Consider the following 16,073-nt stretch of genomic DNA (forward strand, 5'->3'; position numbering starts at 1 on the left):
TCAAAAAAAAAAAAAAAAATATATATATATATATATCTTTAACTAAAGCCTAGACTGATTAGGAAAGGCAAAATAAGTGCAAGACAGAGATGGCCCGACGTACACATTTTGGTTGCTGGAGTCTAATAACAGAACGGGACTTCTTAGGACTATGCCCCACACCCTGCTCTGGGGAGAGGGGCCTAATACCACCCTGCACAGCCAGCAAGTCCTCGCCCCAGTAGCCCCGGCCCCCACTTGCCTCGCCGCTCTGCGATCTGCAGGTAGCCCGTGGACAGGTACTGCTCCATGTCCTGCTGGAAGGCTTCCTCAAAAAACTTCTGCCGCTCCTTCAGCTTCATTTGCTGGGTGTGCTCCATTTCCAGGACCTTCTGGGCATGCTCTGCATCTAGTTCAGCTGAGGAAACAGAATGACCCGGGTTAGGGTTTGAAAAGGGACTAAGGAAATGGGTATAAACAGCTGCTCACAGCCACCCTCTAAGTGGATGGTGTCACATAGCGTTGACAGACGGGCTGGTGCCCCGACTGCATGTACAGCTGGCCTCCTTGCCCCCCAATCTGCTGCACTTCTTCCCCACACGTGGGCGGCCAGGCCCTTTACATGTGCTGTTCTCTTTGCCGGAACGAACTTCCCACCTGCATCGCCCATTTGTCAGTCACAAGCAGCTGTTCGCCTTCCAAGATCAGCTTCTCAGCTAGTCCTTCTAACTCCAGTGGGACCTGCTGCTCCATCCAGCTGTTACCACATCCCTGTGTTTAAACTTTTGCAGCTGACTTACAAATTGCAATGCAATTGCTAAGGACTTGGAGTCCCTGTAAGACTGTGACCATATATGACTCATTTCAGCTCCACTCAGTGCCTGGCACACAGCTCTCAAGAAATGTTTGTTAAGAGTAAGTATGTAACCATGGAATATTATTCACCTTTAAAAAGGAAGTTAATTCTGACACACACTATAACATGGATGAACCTTGAACATATATGCTAAGTCAAATAAGCCAGTCACAAAAAGGCAAATACTGTTTGGTTCCATTCACATGAGGTACCAAGAGCAGTCAGGTTCATGGAGACAGGAAGAGTGGGGTTCTCAGGGCTGGGGAGAGGGCATGGGGGCTTAGTAGTTAATGGGTATAGATTTTCAGTATTACAAGATGAAAGGGAGATGGATGGTGGTGATGAATGTAGAACATGAATATATTTAATACCACTCAGCTGTACACTTACAAATTATATGTACACATAAAATGGTAAATTTTACGTGTATTTTACCACAGTAAAAAGTTGGAGGAAGAAAAGGTAGGTATGTAGCCATCATGGTGTATTAGAAAGTGCTTAGTCTTGGCTTTTTAGTGTTTTTTTGACCACCCAACCTATTCAGTTAACCTTCTTATCTGAAAATTTGGGAAATATTAACCCAATATTGATACGAAAGGATGTAAAATAATTTTATAACATTTAAGTGCCCAATGACCTTTCAAGGTAGGCCTGAGTAAGTAATATACAAGGCAAAAACACTAACATAACCTTGGCCTGGTCATTCAAGCAAGAACCCCAAATCTCCCAGCTTTAAACACTTGCCAGTGGTTTAACCTTTCCTCAAGGCATGTGATATGGTTTAGCTCTGTGTCCCCACCCAAATCTCATATGGAACTATAATCCTCACATGTCAAGGGAGGGAAGTGACTGGGTCATGGGGGAAGTTTTCCCCATGCTGTTCTCATGATAGTGAGTAGTTCTCACAAGATCTGATGGTTGTGTAGGTGTCTGATGGTTCTACCTTCACATGCTCACACACTGCCTTGTGAAGGTGCCTGCTTCCCCTTTCGTCATGACTGTAAGTTTCCTGAGGCCTCCCCAGCCATGCAGAATTGTGAGTCAATTCAACCTATTTTGTTTATAAATTACCCAGTCTCAGTTTTTTTTTTTTTTTAGCTGGAGTCTCACTGTTCCCTAGGATGGAGTGTAGTGACATGATCTCAGTTCCCGGAAACCTCTGCCTCCTGGGTTCAAGTGATTCTTGTGCCTCAGCCTCCCAAGTAGCTGAGATCATAGGTGAGTACCACCATGCCCAACTAATTTTTTGTATTTTTAGTAGAGACAGGGTTTCGCCATGTTGGCTAGGCTGGTCTCAAACTCCCAACTCAAGTGAGCTGCCTGCCTCAGTTTCCCAAAGTACTGGAATTACAGGTGTGAGCTACCACGTCTGGCCTCAGATATTTCTTTATAGCAGTGTGAACAGTGACTAATTATAGTAAATTGGTACTGTAGAGAGTGGGATCTTGATGTAAAGATACTTGAAAATGTGGAAGGGACTTTGGAACTGAGTAATGGGCAGAGGCTGGAACAGTCTGGAGGGCTCAAAAAAAAAAAGGAAGATGTGGAAAAGTTTGGAACCTCCTAGAGACTTGTTGGTTTCAACCAAAATGCTGACAGTGATTTGAACAATGAAGTCCAGACTGAGGTGGTCTCAGATGAAGATGAACAACTTACTGGGAATTGGAGTAAAGGTCACTCATGCTATGCTTTAGCAAAGAGACTGGTGGCATTTTGCCCCTGCCCTAGAGATCTGTGGAACTTTGAACTTGAGAGAGATGATTAAGCGTATCTGGTAGAAGAAATCTCTAAGCAGCAATGCATTCAAGACATGACCTGGATTATCCTGAAAGCATTCAGTTTTATGCATTCACAAGGAGATGATTTGAAATTGGAGCTTATGTTTACAAGAAAAGCAGAACATAAAAATTTATATAATCTGTAGCTTGACGATGTGATAGAAAAGATAAAAACTCATTTTCTGGGGAGAAATTCAAGCCCGCTGCAGAAATTTGCATAAGTAATGAGGAGCTGAATGTTAAGTGCCAAGGCAATGCATGTCTCCAGGGCATGTCAGAGATCTTGGCAGCAGCCCCTCCCATCACAGGCCCAGAGGCCTAAGAGGAAAAATGGTTTCATGGGCTAGGCCCAGCACTGGGCTGCTCTGTGCAGCCTTGGGACATGGCACCCAGCATTTCAGCCGCTCTAGTTCCATCTGTGGCTAAAAGGGGCCCAGGTACAGCTTGGGCTATTGCTTCAGAGTGTGCAAGCTGAAAGCCTTGGTGGCTTCCACATGGTGTTGGGCCTGTGAGTGCACAGAAGTCAAGAATTAAGGTCTGGAAACTTTGGCCTAGATCTCACAGGATATATGGAAATGCCTGGATGTCCTGGCAGATGTCTGCTGCAGGGTCAGAGCCCTCAAGACCTCTATTAGGGCAGTGCAAATGGTAAATGTGGGGTTGGTGCCCCCACACAGAGTCCCTACTGGGGCACTGCCTAGTGGAACTGTGAGACGAGGACCACCGTCCTCCAGAGTCCAGAATGGTAGGTCCACCGATAGCTTGCACCATGTACCTAGAAAGATGTGGGCACTCAATGCCACCCTGTGAAGGAGCTGCCCAAGGCCATGGGAGCCATCCCTTGCATCAGTGTGACCTGGATGTGAGATATGAAGTCAAAGGAGATTATTTTGGAGCTTTAAGATTTAATGACTGCCCTGCTGGATTTCAGACTTGCTTGGGGCCTACAGACCCTTTGTTTTGTCCAATTTCTCCCATTTGGAATGGGAGCATTTATCCAATGCCTGTACCATCATTGTATCTTGGAAGTTACCAACTTGCTTTTGGTTTTAAGGGCACCTAGGCCAAAGAAACTTGCCTCGTGTCAGATGAGACTTTTGACTTAACTCACTCCAGCATTAACCCAAAAGTCTTAAGACTGGGGAACTGTTGGGAAGGCATGATTGGTTTTGAAATGTGAAAAGACATGAGATTTGGGAGGGGCCTGGGGCAGAATAATATGGTTTGGCTCTGTGTCCCCACCCAAATCTCATCTTGAATTGTAATCCCCACATGCTAAGTGAAATACCCTCTCAGGTATTTTTTTATAGCCATGTGAAATCAACTAATACAGCATGGATGGAGAATACAAAAAATGAAATCAGGGTCAGACATTTACCATTATTGACCTGGTACATGGGTGAAGGATTATTTCTAAATTGCTTTTAGATCTTAAGTCCTTTGTACTTCATAGGGGTGCAGGCAGAATCCTAAGGTGGCTCTGAGACCTGCTCCCGGGTATGCCTGCCCCACATTCCCTAGGCCTGGGGCTGGCATGGATTTTACCCTGTGCCTAGGTGATGTCCATGGCATGGCTGACTCCTCAAAGGGGGAATGTCTGGGTGAGCCTGGCCTACCTAGGCTTGTGAAGGGCATTGGGCCTTCCTGAAGAAAGATGTGAAGCATGACAGGGATTTGACACAGGGCCACTATCTGCTGCTGGCTTGGAGGATGGAGGGGGCCATGTGGAAAGGAATGTAGGTGGCATCCGGGGTCTGAGAATAGCCCCTGGCTGACAGCAGGTGAAAGAAACGGGGCCTGCATCCCACAATCACTAGGAGCCCAAACTCTGGCAATGACCTGAAGAGCCCGCACACAGATTCTTCTCCAGTGCCTCCAGAAAAGAACACAGCTCTGCAACCCCTGATCTCAGCCTCATGGGATACTGGGCAGAGAACCTAGTAATGCCTTGCCTGGACTTCTCCCCTACATACTGGAAGCTGTTTGTTTTGTTTTAAACTGTTATGTTTGTGGTTAACTATTATACAGCAATGTGGGAGTACTCCAAACAGGCTGTCTGTATGAATCCAGGTCCCTGATGGAATCTGGTTGACTGTAAAATTGAAAAAGGACAACCTGAGTGCCTTCCCTTATGTAAATATTTCCTAACCCCTCCCCTGTGGCTGTGGCAGGCACCTGCTCTGCTGAGTTTGGCAAGATGAAAGGATGCTATTATTCCGGAAGATCCAGACATCTGTAGAAAGCTTCAGTACCTTTTGTTCTGGGATACATTGTAACAAACCATTTCCCCCAAGGCAATGTTCCCTCTGGTTCATCTCAGGGGAGTGTCAACATCTTAGGAGCCTTATCAAAACTGTTTACAAACACAGCAGCTCTTACAATGGACAAGGTGAATAAGGTCCCGCCCACCCCCATATTCCCAGCACCACACTCACAACTCCCAAGTTCAATAAGCTTGTATGCATGGCAGACCGTAAAACCAGTGATGGCGTTTATCATCTCAATTAGGTATAGTGTCTAATACTTAGAATACTGTGGCCTTCCTTCTTATAGTCTGATCTACATACATGCAAGAAACACAAACTAATGCTAACCAGAGCAATACAGGAAAAGCAAATTTTCCCAATTAGCATGTAATCACATGTATAATATTTCCTCTGTGCATTGTGCTCACACTGTTGCCTTTACCAGATGCCCTGTCTCCATGTCCTGCCACCCTCCTCTCAGACCTGTTTATGTAGAGATGATTTACCACAGTGGGAAGAGCTTCTGTGCTCACAGGTTTTGGGTTGGGCCCATCTCAGGTCCTACACTCCTAGCACCTCTCAGCACAGCCTTCCAGGCTACCTCTACATTCAGCTGCAGCCAGAGGAGCCAGTTTTGTCCGTGCTCATTGGGATGTACGGAGGGTCCCACCTGAAGGCCAGGCCTGTGTGGCTATGTTTTTCTGGTTAGAGTAGTCTCTGAATCTCAGGGAACCACTAAGCCAGCACAGCCCAGCAGTTCCATGGAATTAAGGCAGCTCTTAACCCATAGGTGACAGAGGTCAGCATTTCAGGTCCCTAGTCTAACATCCTTTGGGTGGACAATTGTAGGATGTGTTCTAAATGCTTCTCAGAGATCCTGGTAGGATGGCACATCCTCACTGGCTTTAGCAGCTTCCCCTCCTCACTGTCCTTTCCTCCTGCTTCTTGGAATCGCCTCCCAAAGGACCTACTGCAAAATCCTAGTCTCACACTCTGTTTCCACACAACTGATTTCACCTGAGTTGCAACTTCCCCCTCCATACAAGTGCAGTAACAACACCTATTTCATAAGGTTGTTGGCAGGATTAAATGAGGTAGCAAATAGGAATCACCAGCATACAGTGTTGGCCAACGGTGGCAGCTAATATTAATACCAACATTATTTAAACAACAGCCTCTTGAAGAGGGAGTGATAGGAAATTTTACCAAGAACCAGGATTCACTATGCGCTGAAATCACCTGCTCTGGGTTCCAGTCAGATACTTAAGAATTAGTTACCTTTCAGTACTCTTAATAAATCTGCAAGGAATTTAGAGTGTACTCATAAGAAAAAAACTTGAACTGGAGAAGATGTCTTTTCACTTTTTTCGCTTCAGTTGTCAATGTATCTGTTCAAATGCTTCATGACTGCCAAGTGTATTAGAATAAGTCAACCCTAAAATATATTAAGTATGCTTCAAGTACTTCAAAGTTCAGCTAATCTTCTTTTAAAAAATAATTCCAGAATAGGCAGCTTGAAACCAAAGATCAATGCAGAAATCATCAAAGGGGTTTTAATTAAAGAATATCTTGTTTTAACTGAATTATGTTTTCAACAGATATATAACATAGAAAACATTTCATTTTATTCAAGACTACTTCTGCTTTAGAAGTTTGATTCTCTCGTGTTGCTGAATTATTGGTCCTTTAGTTTTTTTATCTGTTTTTTCTGTATCAGAATGAAATCCAATCATGTCTCAACATTCACAGGGGAAGAGGGGTTAGATTAGGAAACTCAAAATGACTTTTAAAAAACAGAAGAAAAGGGCCGGGCATGGTGGCTCACACCTATAATCCCAGCATTTTGGGAGGCCAAGGCAGGCGGATCACGAGGTCAGGAGATCGAGACCATCCTGGCCAACATGGTGAAACCCTGTCTCTACTAAAATACAAAAAATTAGCTGGGCCTGGTGGTGGACAACCGTAGTTCCAGCTACTTGGGAGGCTGAGGCAGGAGAATTGCTTGAATCTGGGAGGCGGAGGTTGCAATGAGCCGAGATTGCGCCACCGCACTTCAGATTGGCAACAGATCAAGACTCCATCTCAAAAAAAAAGTAGAAGAAAAAACACCACTGTTTTCCGTTTTAAAACATGAAATATGTTCCTCGGGCTAGGCATGGTGGCTCATGCCTGTAATCCCAGAACTTTGGGAGGTCAAGGTGGGTGGATCACTTGAGGTCAGAAGTTCGAGACCAGCCTGGCCAACATGGCGAAACTCTGCCTCTACTAAAAATACAAAAATTAGCCAGGCATAGTGGCTCACACCTGTAATTCCAAGTACTCCGGAGGCTGAGGCTGGAAAAATGGCTTGACCTCAAGAGGCACAGGTTTCAGTGAGCTGAGATGGTGCCATTGCACTCTAGCCTGGGTGATAAGAGGGAAACTCTGTCTCAAAAAAAAAAAAATTAAAATTAAATAAAACTTGTTCCTCACTAGTTTCTGAAACCTCTCCAGCTGTCCTCATCAGCTCCCCACTTCATTTCAGAGCCCTTTTGTATCTCGGGGGGGGGGGGTGCTGAGCACTAAGGCAGCTTCACTGAGAACCGAGTATACCAGTCACGTATTCAGGATGACTATGATAAAGCACATAGCAGGCATTTCAAAATAGCTTTGCTGCCAAGCAGCTAGGAGATTTTCCCTGAGCGATGTGACTGAATGAGGATGTCCTAATTGTGCTGTGTCTACTGAAATCATCAACTGAGCCTGCATCAAGAAAACAACCAAATTTGGGAGTGGTGAAATGATGGAAGGAAAAAATTCAAATCTAGAGGTTTAACATCTGAATTTTAGAATGAGGACTGAAAAATCTAAATTACAGAACAATTTCTACAAGGAAAAATGATCCCTTGCTCATATTAAGATGCCATTTATTATACTAGGGAAAGCCAGACAAATACAAAGATGTAAAGAATTTCGACAAACGGACTTCAGATTAAAAAGAAAAAATTCAAAACAAGATGCAGTAGTTTTTCTACGGCAAGTCAGGAGTAATTATTTAATTCTATTATCAACCCAGGTCTCTGTCTTTTTATTTCAACTCCAGAACATTGCTCAAGTTTTATCTGACTGCAGCTTCCACTTAAACTACCACTATCAATTTCAAATGGATAATTACTCAAAACAACAAAAAATTTCATTAACAGTGAAGATGATATAATCAATTCTCAATTATACATTTTAATGGGGGCATAAGGGTAGCACAAGATACATGAAATTACAAAACCCATCAAGTTCATTTCAGGAATAAATTCAACATATTCTAGAACTAAGTCTTTTAACAGAGAGAGGTAATAAAATAGTGAGGTTTTAATAACTAAAAAAGGCTCCCAAACCTCTGGGAGGGAGGAAATGAGTCATGTGTAGAAAACTGGATGAACCTCTCTGTTAAGAGTTCAAAATGTTAAAAGAGAAATAGTGTAACACTTGCTAAATATGAACTGGGAAAAATTTTAATAATCTCTACATTATATTAAAGATAAGAGCATTGGGCCAGGTGTGGTGGCTCACATCTGTAATTCCAGCACTTTGGGAGGCTGAGGCAGGTGGATCATAAGGCCAAGAGTTCAAGACCAGCCTGGCTAACCTGGTGAAACCCCCATCTCTACTAAAAATACAAAACTTAGCCGGGCACAGTGGCAGGCACCTGTAATCCCAGCTACTGGAGAGACTGAGGCAGGAGAATCATTTGAACCTGGGAGGCGGAGGTTGCAGTGAGTCGAAACCACACCGTTGTACTCCAGCCTGGGAGACAGAGCAAGACTCTGTCTTTTTAAAAAAAAAAAAAAAAAAAAAAAAAAGGCATTGTTCATTCAAGATAAATAAGACTAAACTAACTTAAATATTTACAATTCAGGTGTTTTTATATTGAGTTAGAGAATATGAGTTTTGTGATATTACATGTGACATGATCAAGAGAGAACTGTGAAATCTCTAACTCTCTAAACAATTTTCTGAACACAAATAAAACAAACATCTTTACAAGCTGTTTTTTGATGAAAACAATTGCAAACAGTCTGTCAAGTTACATAACCACTAGAAGACCACATTAAATTCTGTCAGCGGAACAGATTTTAAAAATTGGGACCTATAAATTTTTTTTTTTTTTTTTTTTTTTTTTTTTTTGAGATGGAGTCTCGTTCTGTCACCAGACCAGAGTGCAGTGGCGTGATCCCGGCTCGCTGCAATCTCTGCCTCCCAGGTTCTGTAGCTGGGACTACAGGCATGCACCACCACACCCACCTAATTTTTATATTTTTAGTAGAGATGGGTTTTCACCATGTTGGCCTGAATGGTCTCAATCTCTAGACCTCATGATCCGCCCACCTCAGCCTCCCAAAGTGCTGGGATCACAGGCCTGAGCCACCATGCCCGACAGAATATTTTTATGCTTCTAATTATTTGCCTTTGTGTGTGTGTGTGTGTGTGTGTGTGTGTGTGAGACAGAGTCTCACTCTGTTGCCCAGGCTGGAGTGCAATGGCATAATCTTTGCTCACTGTAACCTTCACCTCCCAGGTTTAAACGATTCTTGTGCCTCAGCCTCCGCAGTAGCTGGGATTACAGATGTGCCCCACCACACCTGGCTCATTTTTGTAATTTTAGTGAAGACAAGGTGTTTTACCATGTTGGCCAGGCTGGTCTTGAACTCCTGACCTCAGGTAATCTGCCCGCCTCAGCCTCCCAAAGTGCTGGGATTACAGGCATAAGACACTGTGCCCGACCTATTTTCATTTGTTTAATATGGTGTTTTTGATGCATGAACTATGTATATTGAGGAAAACTTTAGCCATAAAAAGTTATTCCACAAATAATAGGATGAAAGTCCCTTTGTAATCACCATAAATAGATGACTACAACTAGTATTTTGGTGTATACCCATCAGGGATTTTCCCCACTATTAGGTTGACTATATGAAATTACAATACCCCATTTTTAAAGCTTTTTACTTTGGAATAATTATAGGGTCATAGGATGTTATCTAGAAATGTACATCCTGAATGCCCCTGAATGCTAACAACTTATAAAATTTTGGTAGAATATCAAAACCCAACAGTTGACATGGGTACAGTCCACAAAGTTATTTACATTTCACTAGTCACACGTGCACTGTGTGTGTGCACACGCATACAGCTCCAGGCAGTCTTATCACATGCACAGCATTGTGTAAGCATCACAACAACATAGTACCACCACAAGACTCCCTCAGGTTCCCTTTTATAACCATGCCCTCCCTCCCCAAACACTCTGCTGGACTCCAGATCTATAACTACGTTATTTCACATGTTATATACATGGAATCATGTACTATATATCCTTCTGAGACTGGATTTTTTCCACTCAGCATAATTGCCTAGGGGTTTCCCCAAGCTACGCACATAATAATTTGTTCCTTTTAATTCCTGAGTAGAATTTCATGGTATGGATGTACCACAGTTTAACCATTTCCACTGAATGGCTGTTTCTAACTTTTGGCTATTAAGAATAAATCTATCATGGACATTTGTGTATGAGTTCCTACATGAAAATAAGTCATTTCTCTGGCATAAATGCCCAAGAGTGCAATTGCTGGGTCATATGGTAAGTTCATTTTTCAGTTTTGAAAGGAACTGCCAAACTCTTTTCCAGAGAGGCTATATTCCATTTTACATCCCCATCATCACTGTGTGAATCAGCTAGTTTCTCTGCATCTTTGCCAGCATTTGCTGGGACCTACTAATTGTAACACAGGTTGAGTATCCCTGAACTGAAATCTGTCTTTTTGAGCACCTACATGATTCTAAAAGGAAATGGTCATGGAAGCATTTAGGATTTCAGTTTTTTGTTTTAGCCATGTTCAACCAGTGAGTGCACATTGCAAATATTCCAAAATCTGAAAAAAATCTAAAACCTGAAACACTTCTAGTCCCAAGTATTTCAGGTAAGGGATACGTAATCTGTAAAGACTGATTCCTTTTCTCTCTTTTCTCCAGAATGTGGATGCCTGTCAGAAACAAGTCTCAGCTTCCTTTTAAACATTTTCAATAATTATTGTTTCCAAAGGTACTTTTAGTTCCCTCAGTTTCCTTTTTTTCCTCCAAATTTACTTTTTTTTACATTTGAGCTTAGTAAAATATATTTTAGAAAAATTCTGTTCAGAAACTGAGGACTTGTTAGACAATGACAAAATATATAAGATTTCCTTGTAGTTTTAAAAACCACTTTTCCTGTACTTTTGCCGTTTAAGTTACATTTTTTTCTCACCTCAGTTTTCATATAAGGTATATGAAACAATTTTTAAAGTCTCCCAATCTCTTGCCCCCACTGTAACAAATGAATACAAATTTTCTCAGGCTGGATAAAAAAGAGACCTGTAAAAGTATTTTCCTGGCATTAGTTTTCTTTATACATGTATTTTAAAAGTATCAACTTCTGTGCCCTGTGTTTCTATAGTTTTAAAAAGTTTTATATCCAGCCTTCATCAATAGTTTTCAAAACAGATATAATTATTTTATATGATACATTATTTTATGAGTATTCTAAAGTATTATAGAACGATTACTCCTCAGGATTGGCATTTGGAAAAACAATTCTGTGCATGCTAAAGTTAACACGTTTTCAAAGAAAGTTAAGTGACTTTTTACAGAGCTTTTCTTAACCCTTGCTCCAACACAGACACACACATACACCCCTTACACACATTACTCACGTACTATACTTCTGTCTTTTACAGGCGACTAAGAAAAGATGATCCTTACCTAAAATACAGTAGTTTGGAATAATGGCAGGTTTGGAATAATGTCAGGTTTTTTGCGGTCAGAATAACTTTTACACAACAAAGAACTCATGGCAACTACTGAGTTGCTCACAAAATTAAGTCCTTTGGAATAGCAACTGGAAGTGCGGTTTCCTAAAACCATGTTGCCGGAAACACTATTTTAGTATTCTGGAACTTTTTGAATATCTATCAATTACCTGAAGGAAATGACCACTATTAGAGTATTAGCAAAATAAACACTGCAGGGACAAGATGTGTAAGAGGCTTGCCAGAAATAGCTAAGACAGAACGCTCAACTGCACTTTAGCTTTTATGAGAGGGGCAAGGCAGTTTAGAAGACAGGGGTCTGACTGCAGGGCCAACCCACGGAGGTGGGTCTCAGCACACCACTCACCCCTCACCATGCACCCTGGATGCCATGGATTGGAAGGTCACCTCCAGTTATTAAATGCTAAGAATCTATTCTTTCTTACTTCTGACTGGAGCAGAAAAGGGCGATCCCAAAGCCTAGCTCGTTTTTAGTAAAATTATATGAACATCAGGTTAGCATTCAGGAATTTAAGACCTTTTGAGTCAGACAATGATGTTTCAAGGAAATAAGATTTAATTATTAACAAAAACCTGAAAGTATTTTTTCATTCATTTTCCTGGCCATTTTATTGGTTAAAGAATGTTAAGAACCAGAAAGCTTAAGATAAATGGATCAGTGAGAAATGTACTTCATCATAAATTATTACACTTATTCAAATTCACAGGCCGAGGCTGGGAGGTTAAGGGTAGGGTGTGGTGGCCTACAATGAGTACAGCTAGCACCAAGCCTGCTGCTGCCCGTAGGAGATTCAAAATACCCACATGGATGAGTTACAGCTGGAAAAAGCGGTTCAATGCCATTTGAAAATGCTATTGAATGACAGGTTGACAAAGACGCTTTTTACAGAAACAGTATGTTAAAATGCCACATGAAATAGCAAGAGTACTGGTTTCTCTCTCTTTTTTGTTTGTTTTTTGGTAAGACTAAAAAAGACTTCAGTCTAGAAGCTTTGTGTTATGGATATTTAGACAAAAGCCCAATTTCTTGAATTTTTAAGCCACATCTGACATGTTCCTGAATTTTAACTATGGAATTGGCCTACTTATTAACAATTTGAAGGGGAAAAATGGAAGAAGTTTAGATCACTACAGGAATCCTTTCGAAATCAAAGGCTTTTTTAAAACACCACATAAAAGACTTCAGAAAAAAAAAGTATAAACCAACTGCCAGTGTCTGTGAGTGAAAATGAGTTATTAAAGTCCATTCAAAAGGGCTGTAGAGACAGAAAAGCAGTTGTTCTCCACATTTAGTAGCATCAAAATCACTCACGGGACTGGGGAACAGAGATTCCTGGACCTCATGCCCAGAATCTCTGATTCAGTAATCCATCTGGGCCGAAGATTTGCATTTCTAACCAAACCCCAGGTAATGCCGACACTGCCTGAGAACCACTGCTCTAGGTGAACTACATCTGTGCAACCACTGCATTACTTCATTTACATTTGGACTTTGTATAAATATTTATACAATGGGAAACAAAGATGAGTCGGCTGGCACAATCCTTAGAAATGACAGAAATGTTATCTCCTTAACTCTTGAAAATATCTGTGAAATTACCCAAAACAGAAAAGCTCCAACAGCAACCAAAATGCATAATCACACATAAGCACTGCCTGCTGTCAACCTATGGGTGACAATCATGGATAAGCCCCTTAAGGCAGGCTTCTCTCCTTAGCAACTCTGTGGAATCCATGACCAGTCCTGTGCTTGGTGGCTTCCACACAGCAGGAGGCAAAATCCCGTGACCAGACAGATCTATGCTTTGTCCTGAATTCCAGATACAACCAAGAGTGGGTTCTCATCCCCTCCATTTTCAGAGACAACATACAGAAGTTTTCAAGCCATCTGCATTTAATTTTCCCATAAACAATATAAAATTATATTTGTATTCAAAGCTAATGGACAAAACTCTCAACCAATGCTGAAGAGATGCAAAATCAATCAAATTTCTATTAAAACTCTCAGACTCCATCAAAACAACAAAGCTAATCACAATGAAAAACTAAGTTATTCAGAGATTTTAAGAGATTTCTGAATTATTAAAACATTTTATAGTACATTCTAACTACTTTGAAAACTGGTCATCTTTGACAGACTGGTAAATATCAATATATAAAAGATTTGAACTAACCAAAAACTTTCCAACCTTGATAACCTGGTATGCTTGTTATTCAACATAAATAATCACATATTAAAACAGTTTTAAAAGAGCTCTACCTGCCATGGATTCACGGCCGTTCAACACAATCTATGTGTTAAAATAGATCACACCCAGGATTCAGGTCAGCATTTGCTATTCTTAAACTCTGAGCTTAAACACACACACACGCACGCGCACACACACACACACACACACACAATTCTTCCCATTTATAACATCATAACATTTGGAAGGAAGGAAGGGAGGAAGGACGTTTTTTGCCAACAGAAAACTCTTAACACAAAACTGAAAGCATCCCCTTGTTTGCAACATTTTGATTTCAGTATATAAATGATGTTGATAGAATTTTCTCAGTAAGACAATTCTCATTTCTATGGTAATAGTGATTTAAATTGGCTACTATCTTACAAAAGAATCCTGAGAAATATCTAAAAAATAAACTCATAAAGAAATTTTGACATAGAGGAAAAAAAGAAGGCAGTAATTATCAGCACATCTAAACATAAGGCAATGTTAATTTAAAAAACAAAAACACCTGTTGAATAGTGATTGGCCATAATATTAAGACCTGATTTGGGTTTTAATCATGAGAGAAAAATCCTTCAAATGTAAAATTTAAGTTTTCATTAATTATTAAAAATGTGTATTTTTCTATCTTATTCATTCAAGAATAAGCAACCACTTAACAAATGTGGACTAATTTTCACAGTAACCCCTCACTATCAGAATGGAGAAATACACAAGATACTGTTGTTTTCTCACGAGCCAGATCAAAAATAAAATGAAGTTGCAAATAATATCACCTTCAAACAAAACTGTAGGTGAACTGACTCCAAAGAAAACACTCCAAAGATCTGAGGGTCTCCAATTAAAGCACTACTAACCAAAAAACAAAGGTGATTTTCTTCTTTTTAAAGCGAACCCGAAATACCACAATCCGGAAACAGGCTGGATGTGGGCAGCAGGTGCAGTGGACGTGGTGTCCTGGCAGCTGCCCTTTCTGTTAGCCCTCCTCGCCACCTCTGGCACCCCGCAGCAGTGCTGGGTCTCCTCTTAAGGCTCATTTTCCTGTCCTCACTAGGCTGCATTATCTTTTTTTCTAGCATTTTATGCTCAGCTAGCTGTCGACCAAAACCAAGCCTTGTGAAAAGTTTTAAAAGAGAAGATCCTTTCAACTCTTCAGAGCCAAAATTGAGTATTTTTAGGTTTAGTGTCTACCAGGGACATTTGCATTTTCATAGGACACTATAGAATCCGAAAGGCCTTTGAAGTGCAAGGAATAAAACTACAGCAAGGAATCACTTTCAATCTTTTTGGGCAGGGCTCTTGTCCCTTGACCCAAGCCATACCACTGCCAGAGCCAGCTCCTGACTTCGCCGATCCCACCTGCACTTCAAGAACTTCCTTTCCAAAGGTGAGGGAACCTAACTACTGCTACCTGCAGCTCCCCACAGTCCACCAGTGGAGCTCCAGGAAATCAAAACAAAATGTACCATTAGTGTAATGATTTGCAACATTAATTAGAATAATTCAGATGCTAGATTTCTTTGAATTTTGAATATCACTGAAGAACACTCAATGTTCAAAACAATACCTTTAGAGACGTTTCCACTAATACTGCCCTGATTTCAATTTAAGTAATGCAAAAAGTCTAATCTAGGACAATAAGTCTCAAACCTTTTCAAGTTTAAGAGTGGGTATACTTTTATTTGGCAATTTATGAGAAAGTATGTGACAACAAAAATCTATTATGAATTCAGGAGCACTTTAAATAGCTTTGAATTTTGTTTTCCACAAACTTTACACATATTTCAAATAGAGTGCTGTATATACTTGCAATACAAAATATATATCCAAAGTGCAACATGCTTTTGGGCTCAAAGGCCTCGTGTTATAAATGTCCTCATGCCACCAGTTGGAAATATCCTGCTTCTAAAAGGTTCAGTGACAGTCAAATCTCAGCATGCTTGAAAGCTGGTCATATCTGCTGGAAACCTCCTTATTTCCAGAAAATATTTTTGAAATGGGGACATATCACTTTCAATTATAAACTGTTGAAGGTTTATGAATAAGTAACTTATGAATAAATCAGCAATATGAATAGCTGCCTTGGTCCCCTCCCTCCTTCCACCAGGAGTCCTTCACTGCCAGCTAATGAGATGGGGATGAGA

The 16,073-nt window shown here is 41.0% G+C and overlaps 1 protein-coding gene across 3 annotated transcripts in view; it reads right to left on the bottom strand.

Annotated features, from left to right (window-relative positions):
* DTNBP1 (dystrobrevin binding protein 1) overlaps positions 1-16,073 on the bottom strand; it is a 142,530-nt gene that overhangs the window by 10,357 nt on the left and 116,100 nt on the right. For all 3 annotated transcript variants that reach the window (XM_037736011.1, XM_017521317.2, XM_037736010.1), the window contains one exon: positions 242-397. In XM_037736011.1, the coding sequence (XP_037591939.1) occupies positions 242-397 (156 nt within the window). The remainder of the gene's footprint in view (positions 1-241; positions 398-16,073) is intronic.

This window comes from Cebus imitator, unplaced genomic scaffold (assembly GCF_001604975.1).
Source record: "Cebus imitator isolate Cc_AM_T3 unplaced genomic scaffold, Cebus_imitator-1.0 Scaffold21, whole genome shotgun sequence".
In the NCBI taxonomy this organism is placed as follows: Eukaryota; Metazoa; Chordata; class Mammalia; order Primates; family Cebidae; genus Cebus; species Cebus imitator.